The sequence below is a fragment of the Mycteria americana genome, chromosome 2 (genome assembly GCF_035582795.1).
Source record: "Mycteria americana isolate JAX WOST 10 ecotype Jacksonville Zoo and Gardens chromosome 2, USCA_MyAme_1.0, whole genome shotgun sequence".
In the NCBI taxonomy this organism is placed as follows: Eukaryota; Metazoa; Chordata; class Aves; order Ciconiiformes; family Ciconiidae; genus Mycteria; species Mycteria americana.
The window spans coordinates 9,863,366-9,888,128 of record NC_134366.1 but is presented as its reverse complement, the minus strand read 5'-3'; the positions used below and the strand labels follow the sequence as shown (position 1 = coordinate 9,888,128).

At 40.1% G+C, this 24,763-nt stretch overlaps 1 protein-coding gene across 7 annotated transcripts in view; it reads right to left on the bottom strand.

Annotated features, from left to right (window-relative positions):
• RBM33 (RNA binding motif protein 33) overlaps positions 1-24,763 on the bottom strand; it is a 106,957-nt gene that overhangs the window by 28,170 nt on the left and 54,024 nt on the right. For 6 of the 7 annotated variants that reach the window (XM_075492379.1, XM_075492380.1, XM_075492385.1 and 3 more), the window contains 5 exons: positions 19,001-19,160; positions 17,809-18,140; positions 16,765-17,013; positions 15,657-15,944; positions 5,087-5,728 (listed from right to left, as the gene is read on the bottom strand). In XM_075492379.1, coding sequence (XP_075348494.1) covers positions 5,087-5,728; positions 15,657-15,944; positions 16,765-17,013; positions 17,809-18,140; positions 19,001-19,160 — 1,671 coding nt within the window. Of the gene's footprint in view, positions 1-399; positions 898-5,086; positions 5,729-15,656; positions 15,945-16,764; positions 17,014-17,808; positions 18,141-19,000; positions 19,161-24,763 lie in introns of those variants that run through there. The other variant, XM_075492386.1, reaches the window with a different exon arrangement.

Here is a 24,763-nt window from a genome sequence, read left to right as displayed (position 1 = left end):
ACAGCATTTACATTAGTACTGCTTCAAAGGTCTTGCCCATTTTGATACTCTCTAAATGACAAAGATGGTATCTGGGCATTCAGATAGCATGGTTTCTGCAGCTCCTTCAGTCCGCTCCTGACAGAATACAGACATTATCCATAACCTCCTTCAACTACTGGGATACGAATAAACTGCAATGCCATTCTGCCTCTTACAAACTAACAGTATGGCATGCAGCGAGAGCTCCTGTGGTGCTTCTCGCAGCTGGTAGTGCTGCAGAGCTGGGTGAAGGGCTCCCTCAAGAACTTGTCATGCAAATGCCAAAAATCTCAGTGTTTGTAATTCCTGACATATTTAGATGAAAGGCGCTATAGAGCTTTCAAGTCAAATATTTTAATTAAACTTGAACATACACATGCAAGCAGAAACAAGTACAAACATTAAGCAAAGTTGGTTGATAAGGTTACATTATCAAACAAGAATCATCTCAATCAGTATCTTTTTCCATATTTAGAACTCCATATTCGTCTCTTACAATTCTCAGTTACTCTAAATATGAATGAAGTTGTCTATCTTCCATTCCAATTCTCTTTTTCTTTTTACAATCCGAGGACATTTTTTGTGACAGGCTTTTCAAACAAAAAGAACTTGCCAAATCTTTCTTCAAGCTTTTAGGATAAAGCATCATCTCAGGTTTTCAGGAATTATGATCACTAATAAGATACTGCTTCTAATCCAACAGGGAACACCGAGATTTTTATGTATTTTTATATATACGTATTTATGAAAAAAGCTCATTGTGTAGCTTTCCACAGAGACAAAGATTGGTGTGTTCTTGGTGCAGCATAAGAACCAGCATTTTCAGGCCTTTGGGACAGACACACATCTCTCTGAGCATGGCAGGCCATTTTCTGGCTAGAGAGAAATCACCCAACAACAATATAAGATGACTGAATGATACACAGATTTTAAGATATTACCATTTCCCACAGAACCTCCAACTAAATGAAAAAACATGTTCACCACATATCTCTCATGATCTTAAGTTATTTAAGGTTGTAGCTGGCACAAACCTGTTCTTCCAGGACTAAAGACACTTCTAATATACTGGCTTAAGGAATTCAATTGCACTTGGTACTGGAACTATTTACCAACTGATCACAGAAAGCCCAAATGAGACCACCACAAACAGCCAAGGTGTTAGAAAACATGCCCCATCAAGAGAGTGAAGGACACGAGCACTCAGAAACAGTTAAAAGATCTTTAAAGAGAGAGACAGCCACAAAGAGGGATATAAATTCTTTCCCATGTGTCTTGAAGTATAATACAATTAGTCATAGATTCAAAGTTGCAGCAAGAAAATGTGGTTTGGTCACTAAGAAAATTCTCCTAAATGTACAGGTTAGACATTGGAATAGATGGCCAAAGAAATCTTCAATAATGAGATCTCAGAAAAAGGTTGGTCATATCTGTCAGGAATGCTGCAGAGTTCATCCCTTCTTCAAGACAGAATAAATTATTTCTATGGTCCTTTCACCCCTATTTTCTATAATTTTATGATCATGTTTTTAAGTGATTTATTAGGGTGTTTCTTCTCAACAAACAACACTCTACAATCTCACTGAGTTTATTCTTACGCTTATCTTCAGAATTGACTTCAGGCTCCTCACCAAGCCAGGCAAATCTCAGATGTTTTCTTAGTAAAATATACAAGTATGAATACTCAGCAAATATGCTGAACTCCTATATCTGGAAAGGGCAGCGCTGAAGAAACGCCACACAAACCATAAAGCACACTGGATCCATCAAAAGATATTTGGGCCTCCATGAAAAAAAAAAAAAAAAAAAAAACCAAACAAACAAAAAAAACCCACAAAAAATCAAAGTTCATCTGCTAAACACTAAGCACTGCCTCATTCTCCAGGAACATAACATTTAAAAGAATAATTAAAATGGAAAACTATTCACTGTGCTGCTATTCCTGCATAAATTACAGGAGTATTAGAAAGGGATGGGCATACTAGTATTGGGGGGGAGGCGGGGAAGGGATTTGTTTAAAAAAAGCATCAGACAAAATCATTAGTGACAGTACCTAAGGTGTCACCTTGATATGCAGACTTAGTCTGACATACAGGAAATGCTGAATCATTTTCTACTTCCCTTTTCTTTAAGTGTAAGAAGCCACAAATTAAGGCATCTTATGCATCAGATAAAGTGGACAAATTACAATATTTCTTGGAATTTAATTAGTAATTCTTCAATTCCATAAAAATACTTAAAAAGCAAAATCCTCTCAAGAGAGAATATTGTGGAAACACATGAAAGGCCATTTTACCTTCTTAAGTAACAAGGGACACTTCCACCTGGAGGTCAGAGATGCTCAGTAGTACTGCAGTGCCCAGCAACACAAATAAACATAGAAGCTTAGACTGGGAAAGATACTGCCCTCAAGAGAAGAAACCATTCTCTTCTGACAGTATTTGTATGGTCTGACAGACCATAAATCTCACCAATGCACCAAGTACATCTACTTAACTGTTAAACAAAAAAACATCACCAGCAATGCAACACCGTTTAATCCTGTTCTACGGATGGTCCTACTAAATCTAGAACGGTCCTTGCTACCACCTCCTGTTTTAGGTCAATTTGCTCTAGATAGAGTTAGTACAGGTCTGGCCTCAATCAGCTTCTTCAACTGACAGCTCTACTATTGTACTGTACCATGGCTGGCAGGCTGAAAGAGAAGGGACTTTCCAAGTCTTTACCAACATGCATCAAGAGAGCTTCGAAAAGGAACGTGCATTGTGTCTAATCGCAAGCCATCTCACTTGTACATGGGTATTCAAAACACCTCTGCACAAAAGAGCTCTAGAAAGGAAAAAGGGTACAAGCGATTAGACTGAGGCAGGGCTGCTTAACTGCAGGATCAAGTCAGAGCATATAGATAAGAGACACCAGCCATCCATTTGGCCAAAGGCAGGGAATTAGAGGAAGCACTATTACATGCTAAGGAGAATGGCTAGGAAAAATGAGATTTGGATTTTGCTTTGTATTTAGGGTTGAGGCAAAAGTTGTGAAAATAAATAAAGCATGTGGCAGGACTAAAAGCTAGAAATGGAAACTAAATGTGATTTGCGATCTTTATAGTATTCAGAGTCCAAGCAGCTTTTAATTCTTCTTTAAAATCCTGTCAAAATAGACAACATTGGCCCCCCACTGCTCAATTTTTTCTTTTTCCTTGTGTGGTCAAAGAAACAAAGTCACAGATTCAGCTTGTCACCAACTGATTAAAAATTAATCAACTATCTTGATCAGTGTTAAACAGCTAATTGCAATGCTTGCTTTTATTCTTCCACAGTTGGAAGGAAAACTTAAAATGCCCGTGGCAATATGGAAAAAGTAACAACGACTACATGTAAAGAACCTGCTTTACCTTGCTAAAACCTCAGTATCTGAAAGTTAAGAAGGACAGAGCAAATCTGCTTCTGTATACAGTGAAAGGGGGGTTACACATGCATTTAATGAAGCTAATTGCTCTTGCTTGCCATGAGACTTATCTGAAACAAATCATTTATGGTTTTCTGAAATAGAGCATTATGACAAAAACTATTTCACTGCGATTGCTGGTTTGGGCACTGATAACCATTTGTTATGAAGAGCTGTATACAGTGGTGACTGGCATTGTTTTGTTTCACCACATAATAAAAAGTTGTGCATGACTGCTTTATTCAATTATTCATGAATAACAAACCTGTCATACCTCTTACAGGCCACTGGGATTCCTGCAGACATATTTATAAATAAATATTTTTAGCCCAACAGAAGCAATTTCTTTCAACTTCTTGTACTTTATTCTTCTGTACTTAAGTTACCATGTCTGAGGCATTAGACATCCTCTAAGTCAGGTTGTTGTCAGCTCTATTTAGTCAATAACATCCTTTATGTTAATAATGTGAAAGACCACATGGTCATTATGCAATTCACAGTTTTAAGTGTATTTAAGTTTTATGAGCTGTAGAAAAACATTTATAAAAAGTAGTTAAGACTTTGGCATTTCAACTTCCTCTCCATTTCTACAGAGTAAAGCCTCGTCTCCAAGGCCTTGTTCAGTCCCTGTTAACACACTGTTCACTTCATTACAGATTACAGCAGTTCTGCAAGTTTCCCTAATTAACACTCTGAATAATTTAAGAAGCATTCTTCCAAAAAACCACCTCCAATGTACCACAGCATTAAACCACATCACATCCTTCTTTCCTCAGCATAAACCTGAGGACAGATTTCACACTGACAACACCATCTTGCTATGTCCCCTCATCTCAGTTTCTTTAGAGCCCTAACAAATTAACTTGTCTTTTCATTAAGACAGAAGAAATTTGGTCGAGATACTTGCTAACCAAAGCCCCAGATCTTAAATATGCACACTGCCATCAAGACCACCATTGTGAGTCCTCCACAACACTGGTGCTCAAGGGACACTCTGCAGATAATAGACCCCTCATCAAAAGATAAGGGAATCTCATTTAGATGCAGAAGTGAAATGGCAACATTTTAAACCCAGCCTCTAACAGAAACAACCCCCTCCAATATACTGCTTAAATTAGTTTCACAACACATTTCCCAAGAAAATAAAAACAATCTTCCCTTGTGTATAGAAACCACACTAACACCAGCACCTGCACACAACTAAATTAGGTGGCTTCCACTGCCAAATAAGCAGAGCCTAGCTTTTTAACCAAACCTTAAAAACAGCAATCCAAATCCTTTTCTCTGACCAACTATCAGAACTACCAACTGTAAGCAAAAGGAGCTCAGTTGAGGAGTCAGACACAAGTTACAACAAACTTAAAAGAAAGGAGAATCATTTCAATGTGATTTCAATGATAACTGCCTGGCAGTAAAGCATTACAGCAAACATCAATTTCTGAATAAATGCTAATAACTTACAATTCTGAAAATATAAAATATTGATTATTAGGTCTGCTAAACCTGCTACTTCCCTTGTCAACTTAGGCCCATTTTTTATTTTGAGATTACACAGAATGAAACACACAAAAACAAACCATGACGACACACACACACGAGATGAGCCTTGGAAACTTACCCCTCCTGACAACTTAATCACCCTGACTTTGCTGCCGACATGGGGCCCATCTCCACTACCACTGTTTGTCCGCTGCATGACAGTCCTTTTCACGCCAGGTTTCAGTTCCTGGGGCCTTGCTTGTGCTGAAGCCACTCGAGCAGTCTGTGTCGTGGGCAGCGATGCTGCAGCAGGTTTTGTCTGTAATACTTTCTGCGGTGCCTGAGGCTGACTCGGAGGTACTGTCCTAGTCTGCCTCAGCTGCTTCACTGGCTTCATCTGCTGTCCTTGATACTGCATATTCGCCCCGACCTGTGGGAAATCTGTGGGTTTGGGTTGGATATTTGGAACTACCATATCTTGCTTTTTAACAAGGAGTCTGTTTTTCACATTTTGCCTGGTCTGTAAGCCAGAGTGGGGTATGTAAGGGTTGCCATTGGTGGGGAACTCAGAGGAGTCGTCCTCCTGCTGCATGTAGGACTGTTGCGTAGAAGGTTGCTGCTGCTGCTGCTGCTGCGCAAGTCTTTCAAGCAATTCTCTCTTTCTAGCACCAGCCTGCTGCTGCCGTCTCAGCTCCTTTTGTTTCAGAATTTCTTCTCTTAGACGCTTCTGCTCTTCTATCTTCAAACGATACAATCTAGTTTCTTCATCTTCGTCTGGATACTACAAAGGAAAATACAAATGGATTTATAAAATTCTCAACAAATGCCCAGCTTGATCAAAACAACATTAAATTGTTGTTTCAGATGTCGTAAAGCTATAACTCTCTGAAGAGCTGTTTAAATTATCCCTGATACCAAACTAAGGCTATTAGTGGAGTATATCTGCTGGTAAGGTTTATTTGCTATTCATTACAGACAAACAGCTCAAATATGGTTTAGGACTTAGATATACTACTTCCTAGATGGGGGGGGGGGGGGGGGGGGGGGGGGGGCATGGGCAAAACAAAAAAACAGCTTTAATACCAGTTGAGAAATCTTATCAGAATACTTAAAAAAAAAAGTTTTACAAATTGAAACTAATTTAGAAGTCTCTAAAACCAATTAAACTATTAATATAATTCAAGATATCAAAATATGTTTCAAATGGAAAGTAACAATACGGAGGCAACCCACTGTCACACAGGTTTTATCTTGCTCTTTTCTGACAAAGTAACAAAAGGTAGGGTGGTAAATGACCTGAAAGGCCCTGATTAGAACTATTGATTTTTCTCACAGAATTTTCAGCCTGATCTCAAACTCATTTGTCACACAATAATTGGTTATAATGAACAGCACAAGTCAATCTCTCTGACCTTGAACTCATGCACTCTCTTCAGAATCAAAATGTTGCCAAATGCAGTGTTGGAATATTAATGGTATATAGAGAATGCCTTTAATATTCCAGCCCTGGGCCCTTCTGAAAGTATTACACACCATCAAATAACCTTTCTAAAGATTCTTCAACTTTGGCACAACGGGTTCTTATGAAAACCTGTATGAAATGGGCAAAAGTCAAGGAAATGCAGATGTCATCATCTTAGAAAAGAAACCACATTGCTCTTGTGATACAATTGCATGCATTTTTCAAAATTACAAAGCATACTTTTTCATTATATTATTTTTTATTTTCAACCGTTTGCAATATTAAGTTAGAGACTTGTAGAGACTGCTTAGAGATGGTAATGAGCATAACATTCTACTTGAGTGATATTAATCACCCCTAAGAAAAACAGGCTCTCAAAGTAACAATACTTTGCATTTTGGTAAATTACAGAATAAAGAATGCTAAAGTGTTTCTCAAATAATGGGAATCCGTGATTAAGTTATTTACCTTGCAGTAATTGGGTGCAAGCTCTTGTCAACACAAATGCCTTTTTTGCACATATAGGACCCAAATGTGTAACAATTTTTATTTATTTTTTTAATTCAAGTGCTTTTATCACTGGTACATCCCAGAATCCTCTCCAACCCAAGGAAAAAAAAAGAGCAGAACAGATCCAACCATAAAGTTGGTTCACAGATACAAGTAGAGTAGTATTTGTAAGCATAGAATCCAGATGCACAAATCCTGAACACTTGTTTCCTTCAGATATAACTACTTCTTCCCTGAGCACCTACTGATAGGGATTATTCCCACAGTGACTAAGAAATAGCTGCATGTCTCACACTAGAAGTCCAGCGTAAACAATGGCCAAAATAAGACTTCAACAAAACTGAGTTTTTGTTTGTTTGTTTGAATATGGACTATAGTTCTGAGATGAAGTCTGTCCTTTTCAGGAGAATGCTTCATATACCAAAGTGTTCTGATCTTCCTCTATACTTTTCGGACTACAACAGTGGTGATTAATGGCTAATCACTGTAACAACTAGATTACAGGTCTTCATTGATAGATGGTAACAGGAACATACTTCTACAAAGTAAAATGGGCAGTAGTAAGAAACTCAAATATTTCATCTTAAATTGAAAACTGGAGATGCTGGATTGTAATAAAAAAAAAAAGAATAAGGCCCTTACAAAATACAGTAAAAGGGTAAGACCTTAAATCTAGTTTGCATAGGATGACAAAATAGATAAACTCCAGATAGGAAGAGGATGTGCTGTTATGCAGATCCTGATGTAATGAATAAAATTTTCAGTCACTTTCAGAGACAGTAAATATCTCAATTACTGAAATTGTCCAAACACAAAACCTCTTCCACTTAACTTAATGAATCAGTTTATTCACTTGCTTTGCTTTAGATCAGAATATTCTACATTTTATCTAAACAGGTTTGATGGACGCAAGTGAGCCAGCACCAGATTTACCTTTGGAGGTAGCGCTGTATTTTTTTTCTTTATTCAACTGAGTGTGTCAATACCAGCAATATTCTCCATCCAATATTCACCAGCTCTTCTGTCTTTATCAGCTGTCCTTTATTATCAGGGACCTGTCTGCTCATATTATCATCTAAGCAGTTCTGAAGGCCTTGGAAGATGTAGATCACGATCTAGTAAGCACAAAACACTAACTCAAAGGCTACATATAGCAGCACAGAGATGCGTACTTTGTGGCACACTTAAATGAGTCTTGCCAGCAGGCAAGGAATGAACATCCTGAGAGACTCTGACCAATATGTCTGTGCAGCACGCACAGAGAGACCGATTTCAACTACACTAGCATTAAACACAGAAGACAACTGACAAACTAGATTACCAACACATATGAAGTTAGATGAATGCTTAGTAGAATCCTCAGGCAATTTGATCTCAAATATAATCTGAAATTTTCCTTTCAGGAACTCAACTCAACACTTAGGAAATCAGTATGGATCCTATGAAGTCAATTCCTTCTTAAAGGGTAAGCTTTGAAATCGAAGTCCAAGAGCTCTGAGGTTATATGACCACTGCAGATCAGCCCATTAACAGGCTATAGGTGGACCTAAATCCTTCATCTTCGTAAGCAAGTTGCTACTACTGTTAAGTTCTCAGTAACATACCCTTGCAGCTAGAGTAAGACCAAACAATATAATGACCCTGTGATCACTAACAAAATATTTGAATTAGGAGCCAGGTTTAATTGGAATTAGTTGTACAATGACCCAACAGTACAGATTCAGAATGCACAAACTCCTCACTAGGCTGAAAACAAGGGCAGTTAAATTCTCTGCTGCTTAGCTTTAAGAGCACCTTACATATACTACGCTATACTATAGTGTGTATGTGTATAGATATATATAAAACCTATAGTAGATAGAAGTGACATATACTATGTAATAAGGAGCTTCATCATACAGAACGGGCAAGACAGTACATTGGGTCAAGATGGAAACAGTACGCAATGCCTATTGCTAATGATTTTCATCCCATTAGTTTAATAAGCCCAGTACAGATTTCTCCAACAAGCAATAGCACTGCCAAAAACAAACAAACAAAAACAACAAAAAAAGAAAGCAACTGGGAGAAAGTAGACATCCTTCAAAGATGTCATAAAGTTCACAGCTTGTGTTTGGAAGTTTCCTGCCAAAAGCAACATTATCTGTAGGTGAAGAAGCAGAAGATCTTGAAGCAGCCTTTGTCCTAGATAAAATCTTGACACTTTACCTTTTTCTGTAGAAAACTCTACAACATGAAAAAAACAGTATACTGTATACAGCTCCTCCTTTTACAGGAGGCTACAGAGTACAAGGCTAGAGATGCAAAGCAGTTCCCTTGGTTTTGTGGAGGGTTGGGGTTTTTTTGTTAGGGTTTTATGGGGGTGGGGTGGTTGTTTTGTTTGTTTGTTGTTGTTTAGGTTTGTTGGGGTTCTTGTCTGTTTGGTTTTAAGTGGAGATTCTCATCTGTCTTTGAACAATTCTTGAACACAACGTATTTAATTGTAGTTTGAAGGGAAGACCAAGCCTTAGCTATAGGTTTTCTTCTGCCTTAAGGTCCAAAGAGGCTTTCATGGAAAGTGCCAAAAGAAAATTTTACAGGCTGCTTTTCCAAGTCTATCTGAAGAGCAGCAGTAAGAGAAGCAGCAGTCCTACAGCATTCTCCAGGAGAACTTAGAATGGCACTGCTGATTGAGGAAAAGACAACAAAGACATGCTCTAAAACCAGGGTTTAAGTTTTCTACTGTAATTTAAGTCCTAGTATCAGCAGCTTGCTTCTCATACAGTGAATTGAAAAAAAAAACAAACCCACACCTTTTCAGAGGTCTGCAGGCTTTATTACTAGTTAATAGAATTAAATGCAGAGAGTCGTAAGAACCAGATACTGTAAGTGTTCTGGTTTGCTATCAAGGAACAAAGGAATCATGCAACTCGGCTCACTTGTGTCCCTCAGTAGAACAGGTGCAAGGAAGAGCAATCAAAACAGTCTGATCTGTGGCATACACACAAATCTATTCAGCAGGTTTATCTTTATTTTTGCAGCTGTAACATTAGAAGCAAAAGAGGCTAGAATCACCTAGGGAAGGTGCCCCGCTGGACCTCTTGTTCACCAACAGAGAAGGACTTGTGAGCAATGTGATGGTTGGAGGCCATCTTGGGCAGAGTGATCACGAAATGATAGAGTTTTTGATACGTGGAGAAGCAGCGAGGGGGGTCAGCAAAACTGCCACCTTAGACTTCCGGAGGGCAGACTTTGGCCTGTTTAGGAGACTGGTCGAGAGAGTCCCCTGGGAGGCAGCCCTAATGGGCAAAGGAGTCCAGAAAGGCTGGACATTCTTTAAGGAGGAAGTCCTAAAGGCACAAGAGCGGGCTGTCCCCAGGTGCCGGAAGACGAGCCGGTGGGGAAGAAGACCGGCCTGGCTGAATAGAGAGCTCTGGCTAGAACTCAGGAAAAAGAGGAGAGTCTTTGACCTCTGGAAGAAGGGGCGGGCAACTCAGGAGGACTACAAAGGTGTAGCAAGGCTGTGCAGGGAGAAAATTAGAAGGGCCAAAGCTGAGCTAGAGCTCAGTCTGGCTGCTGCTATAAAAGACAACAAAAAATACTTCTTCAAATACATTAGCAGCAAAAGGAGAGCTAAGGAGAATCTCTAGCCTCTAGTAGATGGGGGAGGGAACACAGTGACCAAGGATGAGGAAAAGGCTGAGGTGCTTAATGCCTTCTTTGCCTCAGTCTTTAATAGTAGGGCCAATTGTTCTCTGGGTACCCAGCCCCTGGAGTTGGAAAATAGGGACGGGGACCAGAATGGAGCCCCCATAATCCAGGAGGAAATGGTGAGTGACCTGCTGCACCACTTAAACACTCACAAGTCTATGAGGCCTGATGAGATCCACCCGAGAGTACTGAAGGAACTGGCAGAAGTGCTCACCAAGCCCCTTTCCATCATTTACCAGCAGTCCTGGCTAACTGGAGACTGGAGTTGACTGGAGATTAGCAAATGTGATACCGATCTACAAGAAGGGCCGGAAGGAGGACCCGGGGAACTACAGGCCTGTCAGCTTGACCTCGGTACCGGGGAAAATTATGGAGCAATTCATCCTGAGTGCCATCACACAGCATGTAGAAAATAACCAAGGGATCAAGCCCAGCCAGCATGGGTTTATGAAAGGCAGGTCCTGCTTGACCAACCTGATCTCCTTCTACAACAAAGTGACCCGCCTGGTGGATGAGGGAAAGGCTGTGGATGTTGTCTATCTAGACTTCAGTAAAGCCTTTGACACCATTTCCCACAGCATTCTCCTGGAGAAACTGGCTGCTCATGGCTTGGATGGGTGTACCCTCCGCTGGGTAAAAAACCAGCTGGATGGCTGGGCCCAGAGTGGTGGTGAATGGAGTTTACTCCAGTTGGTGGCTGGTCACAAGCGGTGTTCCCCAGGGCTCGGTGTTGGGGCCAGTTCTGTTTAATATCTTTATCAATGATCTGGACCAAGGGATCGAGTGCACCGTCAGTAAGTTTGCAGACAACACCAAGCTAGGTGGGAGTGTTGATCTGCTTGAGGGTAGGAAGGCTCTACAGAGGGACCTGGACAGGCTGGGTTGATGGGCTGAGGTCAATTGTATGGGGTTCAACAAGGCCAAGTGCAAGGTCCTGCACTTGGGCCACAGCAACCCCATGCAACGCTACAGGCTTGGGGAAGAGTGGCTGGAAAGCTGCCTGGCAGAAAAGGACCTGGGGGTGTTGGTTGACAGCCGCCTGAATATGAGCCAGCAGTGTGCCCAGGTGGCCAAGAAAGCCAATGGCATCCTGGCTTGTATCAAAAATAGTGTGGCCAGCAGGACTAGGGAAGTGATCGTGACCCTGTACTCAGCACTGGTGAGGCCGCACCTCGAATCCTGTGTTCCGGTTTGGGCCCCCCACTACAAGAGGGACATTGAGGTGCTGGAGCGTGTCCAGAGAAGGGCAACGAAGCTGGTGAAGCGTCTGGAGCACAAGGCTGATGGGGAGCGGCTGAGGGAACTGGGGTTGTTTAGCCTGGAGAAAAGGAGGCTGAGGGGAGACCTTATCGCTCTCTACAACTACCTGAAAGGAGGTTGTAGAGAGGTGGGTGTCAGTCTTTTCTCCCAGGTAACAAGCGATAGGACAAGAAGAAATGGCCTCAAGTTGCGCCAGGGGAGGTTTAGACTGGATATTAGGAAATTTTACTTCACTGAAAGGGTTATCAAGCCTTGGAACAGGCTGCCCAGGGAAGTGGTTGAGTCGCCATCCCTGGAGGTATTTAAAAGACATTTGGATGAGGTGCTTAGGGACATGGTATAGTGGTGGTCTTGGTAGTGTTAGGTTTACAGTTGGATTCGATGATCTTAAAGGTCTTTTCCAACCTATACGATTCTGTGATTCGTCCAAAAATTCATGACAAGTCTTCATAAAAGGTTAAGGCCAGATCCAAATTACATCGTTTGGCTGCTTGTGTTCAAACCCACGAAGTATCTTAAATAAAGGCACCTACACACACATCACACATTTCACATTACTGATGACATCAGCTCCTGAACCCTACAAAACACAGGTGCTGTGCACCTTGGACAAACAGGAAGAGAATTAAGAACAAGGTTACAAGTTACTTTGAGAAGCACACTGCCCTCTTGCGATCTTCCAACTGGAAAAAGACTGTGATAAGAAGAATCTTCTAAGCAGAATACAGGAGACACCATTATCAAAATCTGGAAGTCAAACCTATTTATACTGGAGAAAACGCAAATTTAGACACGTACAATGTTTCAGGTAGTTAATTTCCAAATATATGAAAAGGATTTAGATACATTTGCTCCAGCAGCAATGTAGCAACTATTTTCCATATTGCAAGTCTTTTTTAAAAAAAGACAGCAACATAAAGCCCAACAAACCAACTTCAAAATTTACTGGATTTGGGAGATGGAATGTGAAGGTTTTCTATCAGTATATCAGGGACATTAACTGCTATATAAGTAGTAATATCAGTACACCTATGATTATGCAGCACTCTAATTTCTCTCCTGTTCTGAGCTCCAATACTCATTTCTTTTAAAGATATTCACATCACACTTCTACGTTCCCCCCCCTTCTTCAAACTCAAAAATGCTTAATATTGCCTTAATTCCTCTGATCCTAAACTGACCTCAGCATGAGCAGAATTAGGCCCACAGTCACCCCCCATACTTTCCAATTTCATTGACAAAATGATTTTTCAGGCTGAGGATGTGCAAGTTTAAATCTTGGAGAGTAACAGCTATTCTAAACAGACAAAAGCATTTAAAGTCAGTATTTTGTAGCCTCACAGGAACAGGAACACAAGCATACCATTAGTAAAGTAGAAATACGGTTTTTAATCTTCTAGTCACTCAGGTTGCAAACCTTTCAAATATCTATTTTGAAGGTGAGCAAAACCTTTAATAGCCAATACTGCTATTTTTTTGGTGCTTCCTGAACGATAGGACATTCATAAATATGACAACTGACTCTTCGGGAAGAAGGATGCAAAGAAAAGTCTTCATAATTTTCCAGTTGAAGACACTTGCAAAATAACCTGCCCAATTCAGTTATGAGCAATACAGCTAGAAAAGATGACAGAACTTAACTCTTTCTCATCTTCATAGAAAGCAAAAGAACAGGACAAAGGTTAGCTAATTACAAGAAAAACACACAAAAAAGACTGGAAAACATTACAATCTGCCTAAGGAGAGAAATGTAATAACGTACATTACAACAATAGTGAAGAATATGATTAAATGCTTGGAAATGAACATTACTAGTGCAGCAATGCTTTTTGTAGAAGTGACAGTAAGCGGCATCAGCGAACAAGACTACCGCAGCAGCACAGCTGAAAAGGGACAACTGCTACTAGACCGCTGTTCGCAGCACAAGGCTCTAATTCAAGTCTGCTTTGAAAGGAGAGGGGTCCTGTGTGCGCACACATTCACACACTTTCCTAGTACTTGCTCAGTGTATCTACAAAGGCTTTACTTCTATGGTTGGTAATAGGAAACACTAGGAGACATCATTTTTTCCAAGGCAAATTTTTTCATCCTGTTTTGCAAAAACTTACATGAAACAGGTATCAAACTGTTTTCAAAGATAGCTTTGACTTAGAAATAAAAAGAAAGCTTTATTTGTAAAACCAAGAATTCACATGAGTAAGATTAGTTAGTCTTATAACTACAGGTTTGCTAGGATATGTTTAAAACTTAAAATGGAGAGAACAGGATGACTGCTTTGTTTGGGTTTTTTTTGTTTGGTTGGTTTTTTAAAATTCAGTTGATTAACAGGAGTGAAAAATATTAATTCATTTTTCTAAACGCTGCCAGAGATATTTCAGAACTAATGCCTTAATTTTCATATGACTAAACTATGAAAGAACTTTAAGATGTTTTAGATGGGGAGGCCTGTAGCTGATTTGCTTCAAAACTTACCTTACTAATGTCATGAAAGACAGAGGCTTCTCTAAGAGGCACTGCATTTTCTGTGATTTAGATTATTCCAAGAGACTGAATTGAGGGTAAGGGGATTACTTAAGTCATTTTTTCAAAAAAGATCAAAATTAAAAGCTGAAAAGCTGAAATAAGGATTTTTTTTTTTTTTTATATTACCATTGAAAAGCAAGTGCATAGGAGGTCAAACACTGCTAGCTATGGGTTTCTTTTGTGCCTCATTTGTGAAAATTAGTTATGACCATCCCTAATTCAAGAACAAGATGAAAAGCTAATCATGAGCAGCTTAAAGGGAAGACAGTATTATCACAATTAAAGCTTTCAACAGTTGTTGAAGAAAACCTGGTCCTTGAGACAAGATTCATGGTCAACTAAACTATAAAGATTTACAGTTCTGCTCAGAATAACCTGACACTCAGAAATTATACAGGGTGCATTTAGCCATCATGTTCCCCTGCTACCTCCTAATGTTCAGGATTAACAGCACCATCAGCGCAACCCTACCCACTCTCTCAAACTAACAGTGCTCATGGAGAGTCTTCTCTAGCTTCCAGGAGGATCTGTGCAGGAAAATGGTCATCTGTTCACCCTGCATGATCCAGTGGAGCCCAAAACACTGGCATCTCATTTTTTGATTGTGCAGAGTACTAGCAGAGCAACAGCATCATTTTCTCCAAAATGAAAAACTTGAAAGCATCTCCTATTTTCACTCACATCAAAAGGTTTCATAAAAGAGATTTTCTTCAAGAGCAAGAAGCTCCATGGACGATGCAGCTGCAACCTCCTGCATGAGTGCTCAAGACCCTAAAGGAGATTGGGCAGCCTAAAGGAAAACAGCATGAGGAAGATAGCTCTCTTAAACAGCCCTTTTTTTTGAGCCACAAAGCATCATAGGAAATAGAAGAGAAGAGGTCTGCTGACTTAGAAGCAAGTGATCACCTGAAAAAAACACCCAGTCATAATCCTGGAAGACAAAAAATGGGCACAACGGGTATTTCAGAGGCTTGTATCACTGATGGCCTTTATACCACCTGTCTTTTCATAGTAGAAATGACTCCTCCTCCTGCAAAACAGACTCACCACAGCCGTTCCAACCTTCCAGACTTCTTTTTTTATCAATGGAGACTGGTTTTGCTATCACATTAAAGAGGAAAGTGCAACTCAGAAGGGAGGCCTCTAGTGGCACCAAAAATATTGGGTGAATAATACATTAAGTGTGCTTACAGTTCACAAGTCAGACTAGAAAAGTTTTAAAAACGTGGGAGTTTTTTGTTTTGTTTTTTAAGAAAAGCCTTACCTCTGGTTCAGATTTCACTTCTGATTTTGCTTGGCCCACTGGTGTGATTGCTTTAGCTTTCATCTCAGGCCTTCCCTGTGAGTTTCCAACACCAGCTACAGACTTGGTGGCAGACATCGTGCTGGTAATGGGTTTGACCTGAGCAGCTGGGGTAGAGGTTCGCCTGTTGTTGCTCATTTCCATAGCATGTGATGGTGCTATCGGCAACTCACGCAAGTTACTATTTCGTGGAGCAGTTGACTGTAGCTGCTGATTTGGACGCTTGACAATATTTTGTGATGGTGTATTCTGAAAAGCAGAAAATTAAAAAACTGCAGACTTTCACTACAAACCAGACTAAAGTGTTTCCTGTTTCACATTTTCATGATTTAGTTAAGTTTGGGGAAAAAAAAAAAAGCTTTCTGAAGAGGCACAGTATTTTCAATGTGAAAAGAAAAATTATAGAAATGAGAACATTTTAACAATGGTTTTATTTTTCTTTAATTAAAAGCAAAACTGAATCTCATTTGTTTAACATCTTTCTCAGAAATTGGGTTCACTGTATGATTTATTTTCCTAATCAAAGCAATTATTCTGAACTACAGTCACATTGTCTTCATGACTGCTTCAGACTGTTGTGCTACCCCAAGCTACTGAGCAACAGAATATGCTGCACTGGAGCAAACTCTCAAGACATGAGTGGCACTATCTGAACCAGAAAGCTTATTAGTAGTGGTACAGAGAGGCTTTCAAATTGAAGGCCAGTGTCAGAGAACTGGGCTCCAACACAATGACAGGCTACCAGCAGTTTTAAAATCTTACTAAGCAAACCTATCCTCCAAAAACCCTTTATTGCCAGTTCTTGGGCAACTGCGTCATCTCTTATTGGACCCAGATCAAGAAAAACACTGAAGACTGGAGGAGAAAAGAAAAAGGGAAAGATATATGTGCTGGTTTTGGATGTAGGTTATAAAATGACCAAGGCAGAAAAGGAGCAAGAAATGGTGAAAGAAGGTGACAGCAGGACAGAATAAATGGCACTGAAAAACCATGCTGGTGAGTTTTGAAACCTATGCTTACATGCTTGATACCCATGCAGAACTACGCAAGGCAACACTGATGTACTTACATGTCTTGGCTTCATTGGACCCTGTCGTGGCTGACACTGCATCCTGTTGTTATTTGGCTGCTGCTGCGTGGCCTGCATATGAGGCCTGAACTGCGGCTGGTTCATGGGCATCAAGGGCTGTGGTGGCCCTTGGAGATGATGATGGTGTTGCTGCTGCTGCTGCTGGTGATGGTGTTGCTGCTGCTGCTGGTGATGGTGCTGCTGAGGCTGAGGTTGTGGCTGAGGCTGTAATGGAGGATGCAAGGGACCCTTCACAGGAAGAGAAAGATTATTTGTTTTTAGTGTCAAGGTAATAAACTCCTGAAAAGTAGCTCCAGCCTCCCAAGTCCTCAGAACATCTGTAAGCAGCTAGCTACAGACCAGGCTAAACCAAAAGTATACTGAGTAAAAAACAGACTAACAGAAGCTGTGCAAGGTAGGTCTACACTTAAACCTATGTAAGTCAACAGCTGACATGGAAAAAGACAAATGCAAGGGCTCCTGCCCTCTGCCCCCTTTTCTAATGACTTTCAAACTGTTTGGGTTTTGGCAGGTTTTTTTTTCCCCAACATCACCAGACTTCAGGATTTCCCCATGTTCAAAACACAGACACCACGAAAAGATCCTGCACAAAGCCCACTGAACGTGCAGGGCGGCCCTCCCTGCACATCTCCAAAACATTAGCCCACTTCCAGCTGCGATTCAGCTTCCCCCCCGGTTTGCGGGAGGACCCCGCTTCCCGCCGGGCTCCGCAGCTGAGCGGCAGAGGGCGCTCCCGCCCCGCCGCTGACCCACAGGCCGGGGCCGGGGGGCCGGGGCCGAGCTCCCTCCCCTCCGAGGAGCTGAAGCAACTGAAGGAGCCAGGACCGTGCTGCAGGCTCGCTATCGGAAATACATTAGTGCCGGCAACTGGGGAGAAAATTAATCACTTTTTCAGGCACATCTGCCTCATACCTGTAATCTCAAATAATTCCACTTTAGCTACATTAGTCCTATAAACCTACAAGGCAGCACTGGGCCACTTTGCACATTCCGTGTAAGCCCCTTCCTGCTGCAGACCCGTACCTGCATGCTGGGCTGCGTGTGCGCGGCGAGGAAGGGCTGTCCCGGAGCCTGCAGGAACTGCTGCCTCGGAGGGATGAACGGCCGCGGATTTGCCGAACCCGGCTGGTTGAAGTGGAGAATCCCCACAGGACCTTGAGGCTGCATGTTCGGCCGCACTGGCCGCTCTCTGGGAAACACTGGTTGTTGTCCCTGCTGATTAAATGCTGGCCCAGGCTGGCTGAACGGCATCGGATTTTGGGTAGGGACAGGATGCGCGCTATTGAGAAGCGGTGGAGGTGGCGGTGGTGGTGGGCTCCGCTGCTCGAACAAGTGATGGCTTGGAAACCTCGGATCTGTGGGAATCAGGTAAGTACTTAAATGACAACCTCCTTGGGACACAAACACACTTTCAAAGCACACAGCTCTATTTTGATTTGGAAAAGTAACCTGACATTTGTAGAAAGCAAAATCGTATGAGATGTTTTAAGAGCTACATTTCTCTTGCTTCTGCCACCAGTGTATAAAAGGAATTGATGCTTGAATGATCAGCACAACTGGCAATTCGCTGGAATTAGGAATACCTTTTAGAAATTCTACTCTAATGAAATCAATGAAGGATTCCAGGAATTAAGAGTTCAAAACATGCAAGAACTCATAAAATTTTGATGCCGTTTGCTGACCACATATTTAGCAAATTTTTATATATATTGTGTGTGTAAAATAGGTATAAAATATACATTATATATATGCACGTTACATATATATGCCTAACTATATATACACACACTACCTATTTTGTTTGCTATGCTGTATCATTTTAGCAAACCTTAACATTTCTTACAGTACACATAGTCCAGACGGTTTGAAGAGTTACTAGTGGAAACCAGAGTGTATGGAGAGTCCTAGTTATCTAAAATGTAACAAATCACAAGAACTTTATTGCAACAATCACTTTAGATACTAATTTTATTTTGTATCTGTATAAATATATAGATTGATGGTAGTTACAGATGGAGACACAAGATTACGTCAGGGAAGGAAAAAGATACCAGACCACCGGAATTTTTAGCATGTACTAGTCTGGCTACATCAAACAGGATCTTCTGGCCTTCAGGCTCTTCCAAACACTTCATGTTGTATGATACACACTTACACTGCATAGCCACTTTACAGAAAGTGGATTTTGTATGTTAATGGAAGTGAAAATGCTTACCTGCTATGAAGAAAGGATCTCTTTCCTGAGGAGGCGGAGGAGGGAGCGGTGGTGGCGGTGGTGGTGGCCCTCTCCACTGGTCCTGGATCGGCAGCCTTGGGGCTTGGGAGAAGTTGGTAGGAACTGGTCCAGGCGTATGCTGCTGAAAGTCTGGAGGGCCCTATTTAATAAGGCAGAACTGAGATTAAGACTACCATCCAGGAATTTATCTATTGCCTGCTGTAACTTTTTTCTCTTAAAAATACAGTTGCTTTATGAGTTATCTCCTATCATCTGTACAAATTGGCAGCCCTTACTGAGTCTTTCTTTCACAATGGAAGAGATATTAAACCCCAGTACAGTATCTTGAAATGAATTCACAATGTTTTAATAATCACTAGCACCACAGGAATGCCATTTCTTCTCAAGCTTATTAAAATCCACGCAATTATTGACCTTCTTTCCCATTAATCCAAAAAAATCTGAATGTCTACTTTAGAAGACATTCCTGACATTTATCTTCTTAAACCGTGCTATTCTTCACCATCAATTTAGTACAATGTAAGCTACAGAAGTGAAGCAGCATTACTTAAAAAAAAAAGGGGGGGGGGGGGGGAGGACCATTTATGGCATCCAGAAAATTAAAGAAATCATCTTTCAAAATAAATAACAGGAGAGTTACACTTCTGTCTATTCACAACTTAGCATCTGAAGCATTATGTGAAAGAGTGCAAAATTATCTTCTCTCCAGTTAAGTTTTTTTTAAATGTAAAGGGAGTCTTTACATATTGCAGAAAGCAGGTTGTTAATCCAAAAGCAGAACTTTGCAGAAGCCAATTACTTAATTGAGTAATTCACACTATTATAATTTTTTATTTTATATCACAAGTTGACAAAATATGTTGGCAACCTCTGATAACTGGAAGAAGCTATGCCTCACATAAGTCATATTAACAAACATTTCCTTATTACGTGTGCATAAATCAAAAAAGTAACAAAAATATTCTAAGAACATCCTTGTTTTCCTCTTTATACAGATCCTGAAATCAGTGGTGACACCTGTTCTGTCTACATTTGATGCTCACCTTAAAGCTTAAAGCTTACAATTGCTGAAGACAAGCTTCCCAAAACAGATTTCAGACCAAACACTCCCTGCTAGACTGAAATATGGTCATCAGCAAAGGACCAAACAAGTAAGTTGCAGTGGCTTATCGTTTATCTATGGAGCTGCCCTCACCAACAGTATGCACAGTCTCACTCTATCCTATTTATACTGCAAAAATACTATCCTTTTAGGAAAAGAATTTCTCACACAGCGAAAAAATGGGTATTTGCCCTGGAAACTGGATCCACTCACTGCCAAAGTAGCACAAGACAAAGCTGCTTCACATCCTTCTACCAGCACGATACAACTGGGATTGGCAAGGCCCAAACAAGTAGATGTGAGAGGCACTGAGGATCACAGCCATTAGTAAATCTGTGGCCTTCTTGAAAACACCTAAATGGGGATATGGAAGACACTAAGACCTCTCATTTGGAAGTGAGACTCTGACTACTTATTTTATGCCATTATACAGCCATCAACTGTAAATACTTTATCATTCCTAGAGATTAAAGGGTCTATATCCTGCTGCCAGTGCTCCTAGTCAGCCAGTCTCCTGTGGGTATTTCATTTAGTGGAAAGACATTATATTACACTCAAGCATGACAGTCCTCATAACATACATACTGTTTGTAGGAGGAGCTGCTGCACTTCTGCAAGTGAACAGTTACCAACACAAAATATTCCTGCCACCTTGGAAGAGACTAACGCCTTTGAATTTCACAGGCTATCTGCAAACAACAACAGCTGGAGGAAGAGGGAGCTATTTGGGATGGAGAAAGTGACATTTATTTGTCCCATCAAAATCCATTCAGGTTTAGCTGACCAAGGCTGTTCAACTGCATTGCCCTTCCCTCATGTTGAGCAGGACAGCGCTGGCTGCCTGCCAAAAGAGCAACTGAACACAAACCTTGAGGACCCTGACCCTTCACTCCCAAAACACACCTCCACCATCACCGCACGTAGGAGCTGCCAGAGGTACTTTCAAACTAAGGTTAAATGTACTCCCTCATCTTGGAAGCCTTGGTGATAAAAGCCTATTTCTCAAAGCATTGCTCTTACAGCCACCCTAGGGAATACACAGCGTTTCTGCAGGCCACACGGCCTCGAGGGAGGCACCCAGCAAACCAACTGATATTTAGCTATTTAGGTATTAGTTTATCACTCCATAATGTATAAGGTCATTGCAACAGAGGCAGGGGAGAAACCAGTCCGTCAGGGCAGTTTTCACACAAGATGGTTTTTATCTTGTATCTTATTTACCGCACATAGTCACATTAACGTATTGCATCTGGGGAGAGAAAGCAGTCTCGACAGACAACCTGCTTTTTCCTATTTTCTGAGAACTTGACTGGGAAGCTCTGAAATTCTCCCTGTATTTTTCTCTAGACACAATATATGCCTACATATATCTTAGTTGTTTCTAAAATAGCCAGCAAAAGACAAATTATGTGGAAACTTACTGAAACCTGGACTAATAAAGCGTAAGTATCACATATTTGCCACCCAAGCTGAGGAACTGGCAGCAGTAATGATCTGACTGGGCTTGTTTCCAAGCACCAAATGGCACTGCAGTGATCACAGTCTCCTCTACCTGCTTCTTCCAAACTTGACGTATTCTGCCCTGGTCAAGGTAACAGATCCTTATCAGTCTCTTCCCTCACTCCCAAGCTTCAGTTTTAGTGCTAGTCTACAAAATACAGGCTGAGGCTACAAAACAAGCAGGCATCTCCGCTTCTGTTACCAAATTTGTAACCCAGTGTCAAGCATCTTCCCCAATATTAATTCTTTGTCCAAATTAGCCTTACTGTTCTCCTGGTCCTGCTTGCCCTTCAGATACGTTCTCTCATCCCCATCATGTCTTTCACTCTGCCTGCTGGTTCCTAGTCCCACCATGGATCCAGCTTCTCAGCTCCCTGACTCCAAGCTGGTGGTCTTGTCTTGTGGCAGCTGGTCAGGAACTCTTATTTGCCCCACCCAGACCCTGCCTTTCTTGCCTGTACACTTAGTCCAGGCAATTTCCCCTCTTTCCTGCCAGGGAAGGAGAAGTAAATGAGAGCACAGGTTGAAAAAGATCCTTGACTTATATTTTAAATAAACACTTCTTCGTACCAGAATACGTTCCCTCTCCTGCCAACCCACACCTTTGTTATTATGCCCAGATCTACCTCATCCCAAAGCAGCCCTGAATTGCAAATGCATGGGAAGTCCTGTTGAATTTCACACAGCTCTTACATACTGAAACATCCTCAGTGCAGCCAAACTCAATTTTCTTCCTTGAAAAATTGAGCAATAATAAAACATTTCTAAATAACTCACTTGGGCATAACAATATTTTTCCACCGTTTCAATCTCAGAATGAAAGTATTTGGAAAATTTCAACCAAAACAATTCAAAATGAGGCAGACAACCAGCACATCGTCTTGGTTCAAACCACAGAAGTCTGGTAGTACTACACATGCTGAGAGCAGCTTTATATTTCCCATCATAAGGAAACTTTAAACTCTTATGAAATAAGCTTTAGTGAAGTTTTAGAACTGAGTAATACAAGGTTATTTTAGATTTAAGAAAGGTCACACAAAAAAAAGATTATAGTATAGACTATATAGATTATAGTATTATACTATAATATATATTATAGTATAATCTATAGTATACTATAGATTATATATTATACTATAATCTATAATTATATACTAAAAGATTATAGTATTTACAAAAAAATTACAGAAACCAATAACCAGCAAGATATTTTACTGTTAAAAATACAAGCAATACTGATTTCAAGCTCCCTTCAGTACCAAAGGTGTCCATCCAGCTTCATTTAAGAAGCAAATATTTACTGTCCTCTAAATACTTCCACTGATTTTTAAGACAAACTATCAGTTATCAAACTTTTATCCAAAAGCTGGTATCCAAAAATCCCAACAAATGCCCACCAAAATACATTGAGGAAGTATTTTTTTTTGCTCTAGTTTTATTAGTGGTCTATTTCATACAAGTATATCCCACAACACAAGTTTAGGTCAAAAAAACTCCAGAACATTCCAACAAAATCAGAGCAAGAAGGAAGTATTTGAAGTTTGGAATTCTTCCTATTGGCCTCTCTCTTTTTTTCCATCCCTCACAGTTAAGAATTCTGGGTTTTTTTCACTTCTTAGCTAAGATTCCAGTTAAACTTTGAGGCTGAGAAATTTTTAAAGATAACAAATATTTTCCAATCCTAAAGCCAACCTTCCTTCTCCATTTTGTGTTTAAAGTAACACAAAGATCCTTTTTATATCATGCAACAAACATGAGTTGTCCCTCAGTGTCAGGATTCATGAGTGCTGCAACAATGACCCTTCCCTGCCAGAGCACTTACTCCATGCACAATGGAATAGAGGGTTCGGCTTTTTGAAACCTGAGAGTTTCAAAAATGGCAAAACTACGGAAGTACGTCTGATACAAATCACGCCACAGTAAAGCTGCATGCTATACAGATAATTGAGTATCACTAAGAAATACCTACTTATTTGATTACTGAGCAGATTTTAACTTTATGTATATGACATTTTGAAGTACTACTAAAATATGACTGATCACATTTCTTGGCTGATAACCAAAGGCAAATCATGCAAAATTAATTGCAAAGACATTTGTTATTTGCCAAAAAAAGAATTACCAATATTTGCTTCTTAAAAAAAAAAAAAAAAAAAAAAAAAGGAAATTAGTTTGATTCTCTCCCTTCCAACATCCGTGAAAAAGACTGACCTTCACGTTTTTCCTAAACCAGCTTTGCTTCTAGAATCCCTGAAGAGCAAAATAGAATTCTGCCCCCAAATTACAGTAACATGGGTAGGGGGAAGCTTGTATTTTCAGATTTTACATTGCTGAGATTTTTCTTCTGAAAAAGCTTTCAGGACAATTCCAACAGGAATTTCATTGTGTGATGGATTAATTTCACATACTACATGTGAAACTAAAACTCTAAGGTTCAACCAGAGCTACTACTTCCAGAGACAAATGACTTTTTTTTTTTTTTTAAAGAAAATATGCAAACTATGGTGGATATTTTTCTAAGTTATGAGGTGTTTGTCTATTATTCTGAAATACCATTACAGTTTTTTTCTTCCAATTTAGGAATACACTAATACTACATCTTCAACTTTTACTTATGCCAAATTCTAATTGTCCTAAAAATAGTACAAAGTAATATAACAGTTCTCCATTAAAGTTTGAGGGTGGTGGGTTGGTTTTTTTTTTTTTGCTTAACAGTAGTTAAACTATACTTCTAGGAGTGGATTATTTTACCATTAGTGTTAAACTCTACATTCAGCAAGTATTTGCTGCTAATAACCCCCAAGTGCCCTCTGATATTTTGTAAAAAAGACCACGCAGAGCTATTTAACTTCAAAAATTAATGAAGAGCAGGTGCAAAAGCCAGATTTCATAATGGTCTAGTTTTTATAAAATAAGCATACTGTAACATAGATGCATAATAAATCTTTATATGCACAGTAGTTACTCCCATTTTTCATGGTTTTGCTATCCGGACAGTTTCAAATTACAACCAACTATTCAGTACACACATCAACTAAGACTCCCTACAAAAATAATTTTAACTATTAGTTCACCATTATTATACCTTTTAGGAAACTTCCCTACTTAAATCTCACAATCTTCAAAATACCTATTTTCAG